This window comes from Octodon degus, unplaced genomic scaffold (genome assembly GCF_000260255.1).
Source record: "Octodon degus isolate 3935 unplaced genomic scaffold, OctDeg1.0 scaffold00114, whole genome shotgun sequence".
Classification (NCBI taxonomy): domain Eukaryota; kingdom Metazoa; phylum Chordata; class Mammalia; order Rodentia; family Octodontidae; genus Octodon; species Octodon degus.
This window is the reverse complement of record NW_004524690.1, coordinates 6,412,729-6,417,244: the sequence shown is the minus strand read 5'-3', so window position 1 is coordinate 6,417,244 and position 4,516 is coordinate 6,412,729. Positions and strand designations below refer to the sequence as shown.

Here is a 4,516-nt window from a genome sequence, read left to right as displayed (position 1 = left end):
GTGTATATCTGTACGTGAGAATTTTAATTAAGGAAAAAAGTAGCTCATAAACTTCAAGATAGGGCCAGGGAGATGGCTCAGTAGAATAAGTGCTTCCCAGGCAAGCACAAGGGCCTGAGTTCAAGCCCTGGTTCCACCAAAATTCTGCAAAAAAAAAAAAAAAAAAGCTAAAAACAACAACAAACACTTCAATACAGTGGTTCTTTATGTCATGAAAAAGTAAAAATATCTTCAATGTTTAGAAACCTCAAAGCTCACAGAAGGTTATAAACAAAGTAAAATCTTCCTTCTACATCCTCATTCCTCTATCCAAGCCAACTGCTATTCATGGTTTCTTCCAGAATAACATTTATATGTTTATGAATACTGATTTTTTTTCCTTGCTCTTTTACTCAGGTTTGTATACTAAACATTATTCTACATAGAAATATAGATTGACTTCATTATCTGTAATAGGGTATTTTATTTATAGTATTCATTATCAAAAAACTATTAAAAGATTAATAAAAAGAGGGAGTAAACACACAAAGAGTAACAGACATCCAGGTATAGAGGTGCATGAATGTAATCCCAGCATGTGGGAGGCTGAGACAGGAGGATTGCCATGAGTTCAAGGCCAGCCTGGGCTACACAGCAAGACCCTGTCTCAAAAAAAGATAGCTCTTTCCAAGTAAAAGACTTGTACTGAAAACATGGAATCAAAATAAGGAGTTACATCACAAAAAGATAAACATTAAGCATTTCTGATTTTTTAAAAAAGAATTATTGACACAAATGAACAACCATTTTGTGTCTGTATATTCAAAATAGGATAGATAGTGTTTGTGGGCAGGATATCATGTCTGTATCTTGTACAATGAATAATCACTAAGACAAGAATATGCAATGTATTAATTATTGAAACTATGCTAGTAATCGGTTTTGAAACTGTCTCATTGCTTTTTGTTTCTCAATAAAATTATTTAAAAAAAGAAAAAGAAAAAACCCATAACTAGGTGATTTCACTGTTAAATTCTATCACATATTCAAAAAAATTAACATCATTTATTCTCAAAATATTCTGGAAAGTTGAAAAACAATTTTTTTAAAAAAATATATTTGGTTGTTGCAGGGTCTCACTACGCAGCTCGGACTCCTGGTGATCCTCCTGCTTTCAGCCTCCTCTGCACTGATGCCCTGTGGGCTGGGCCGTGGTGCAGGAGATAAAAGCTGTCCCTGTGCTTGTTGAGCTTTCTCACCAGTCCTGCAAAACATAATTCTTCCAAACACATTTTGTAAGAAGAGCAGTACTCTGATAGCAAATGCAGAAAAGTAGCATAAAATGAAAAAATTATAGGCCAATATTCCCTATTAATATAGATGCAAACATTCTTAATATCCTAGCAAATTAGATTCAACAACACATCAAAATTATTGCATAAAATGAACAAATGGGATTTATTCCAGGGATGCAAGGATAATTCGACATACAAATCAATAAATACAGTATATCACCTCAACAGTAAAAAGGGAAAAAAGAATCTGAAAATCTCATCAGCATCAGAAGCATTTCATAACATTTATGGTTCCTTTATTGTTTAAAAAACAACAAATCAGATGTTGAACAAACACACAACACATAAGTCCATACACCAAAAATCCTGAGCTAGTGTCATATTTAACAGGGAAAAATTGAAAGCTTTTTCTCTAAGTTCTGAAAAAGAATATGCACTTTCTCCCCTCTAAGTGAACAAAGCCAGACCAATTAGATAAGAAAAATAAATGACGGGGATCTAATTGGAAAGAAACCTAACTCTGTTTGAAAATGACATGACCTAATATGAAGAAAAGAAGATTTCACCAAAACAACATTAAACTCATGAATGAACTCAGTAAATTTTCATAGTATAAGAATATTACAAAACCCAGTAGCATTTCTATACACCAGTGAGCTGGCTGAAAAAGAAATTAAGTAAGTAATACAATATAGTATCTACAAAAATAATATACCACGTAATAAATTTTAAAAATACTAAAAAAAAATTCCAAAATTAAAACTATAAAACACTGGTGAAAGAAAACAGAGGACAAAAAACCCAAACAAACATAAAAGATAGCCCACATTCATCACAGAAAGGTGTTAAAATGTCCCAACTGCTCAAAATGATATATGGATTCAATGTAATCCATATCATAATACCAATGATATTCTTCACCAAAAGTTTTTTAAAAACCTAAAATTTTCATGGAACCACAGAACATGCCAAAGAGACAAAAAATTCTGAGAAAAAAAAAACTGCCAAAGCATGATACATTACTTCTAAACATACTGCAAAGCAAAGGTAACCAAAACAGCACATGTTAGCATTAAAGCAGACACACAGATCAAAGGACTAGAATAGAGAACCTAGAAATAAATCCACAAATTTAGAGCCAATGGGTTTTATTTTATTTTTTTGAGAGTACACTATTTATTTATTTATTTATTTATTTATTTATTTATTTATGCAGAACCAGGGACTGAACTCAGGCCCTTGTGTTTGCCAGGGAAGCGCTTATTCCACTGAGCTATCTCTCCAGCCCCAAGCCAATGGATTTTAATAAAAGTACCAGAGACACATATTAGATGGTCTTTTGAATAAACAGTGCTGGGAAAACTATTCATATGCAGAAGAATGAAACTAGATCTCCATGTTTCATTATGTATATATAAAAATTTTAAGTGACTCAAAGACAAACGTAAGAACCAAAACTACAAACTTATTAAATGGAAATGTGTGGGAATGCTTTGAGACATAGGTTTTAGAAAACAAATCTGAATATAAATCCCAAAGCACAGGCAACAAAATAAAAATTGATAAATGGAATTATATCAAAATAAAAGTTTCTGCATAGAAAAAAGACAATCTCCAGATTATCCTGCTAAAAAGGGATTAATATAAAAAATACAGGAGGATCACTACAAGTCCAATCTGTGTAGTGAGACCCTGTTAAAAAAAAAAAAGACCCTGTAGACCCTGTACTAAATACATTTTTAAAAAATACATAGGGAACTCAAGTAAGAGCAAAAACCAAATAATCCAATTTAGTATTAGCAAATTAGCTGGACATTTATTAAAACCTATAAATGGCCCACAAGTATATGAAAACAATGCTCATCATTGCTGGTAATCATCAGAGACATAAACCAAAATCAGAATAAGATATCTCAACCCAGTTGAGATGGCTATAACAAAAAAACCCTAAGCAACAACAAACAAAAGTGCCAGGGAGCATTCAAAGAAAGGGGAACTCTCATATAATTGGTAGGAATGTAAACCAGCACAACCATTACAGAAAAGAGACTGGAGGTTCTTCAAAAATCTAGAAATGGAATTATGATATAGTTCTGCCATCCCACTATTAAGTGTATGTCAAAAAGAAAAGAAATTAGAATGTCAAAGAATTACCACACATCTACATTTACTGTAGCACTATTTAAAACAGCCAAGATATAGAATCTTCCTAGATACTCCTTGTTAGATGATAGGTAAAGATACATGTAGGTGTATATATTCACTGTGGAATAATTCAGCCATACAACAAGTGAAAAGCTGGTATTTGTGGCAAATATGGATGGATCTAGAGATCATACATTAAATTCAGTCAGTCAGGCACAGAAAGTGTACGGTCTCACTTATTTGTGGAAGTTTAGAATATTATTCACAGAAGTACAGACTAAAATAGTGGTTACCAGATGCTATGGAGGGAGAACAAAGAATGAAGAGAGGATAGTCATCAAGTAGAGAGTGCTTCTGGGTAGGTAGAATAACTACAAATATTCTGTGGAAATATTTGTAAATATGGATAAATATGGATGACAAAAGTTAATTATATATTTTAAAACTGATAGAAAAATTTCAGTTTTCTCAACAAAAGAAATTATAAATGTTTGAAGCGGCTGTCATGTCAGTTACCCTATTACACATACTGTGTGCATGTGTGTGCGCATGTATGCATGGGTACATGCTTGCTAAGAGGCAAAAAGGGAGACTAAAAAGCAATCCACAGAAAGGAAGGAAATCTCTGCAGCACATAGTTGACAAAGAATTTGTATCCAAGACATAAGCAGATGTCTACGAAGCAAGATAGAAAAGACAGGCAACAAAAGACAAGTCTCCAACGACCAAGAAACAAACAGAATGGTAGTCTATTTTACCAGCCATTAAGAAACTGCAAGTGCAACACTGAAGAGAAGAATGCCAGGGGGCATGGCAACAAATTTGGCATAGATTGTGAAATAAATGGCAAAGTAGCAAGTTCTTGGTATAATGATTATTTAACTTAAATAATAAATTTATCCTCTCACTTGCAAAGGTTTGTATTTGCTTACCTGTAAAAACTTATTTAATTGATTCTTTGACTTTTCCATAAACTTGTGATCTATAGACTTGAAAGGCAGCTTGCTAAGAGAAGGCAGCTGGACTTTTTTTAAAGAAGGGACACACTGTGGGGGAAAAATTAATGTTAGCATTTTATTTTATTTTATTTTATTTTA

General features: G+C 32.8%; 1 protein-coding gene across 1 annotated transcript in view; it reads right to left on the bottom strand.

Moving 5' to 3' along the window:
• Snx25 (sorting nexin 25) overlaps window positions 1-4,516 on the bottom strand; it is a 154,398-nt gene that overhangs the window by 33,433 nt on the left and 116,449 nt on the right. Inside the window, exon 13 of the mRNA XM_004639785.2 lies at window positions 4,352-4,465. Coding sequence (XP_004639842.2) covers window positions 4,352-4,465 — 114 coding nt within the window. The remainder of the gene's footprint in view (window positions 1-4,351; window positions 4,466-4,516) is intronic.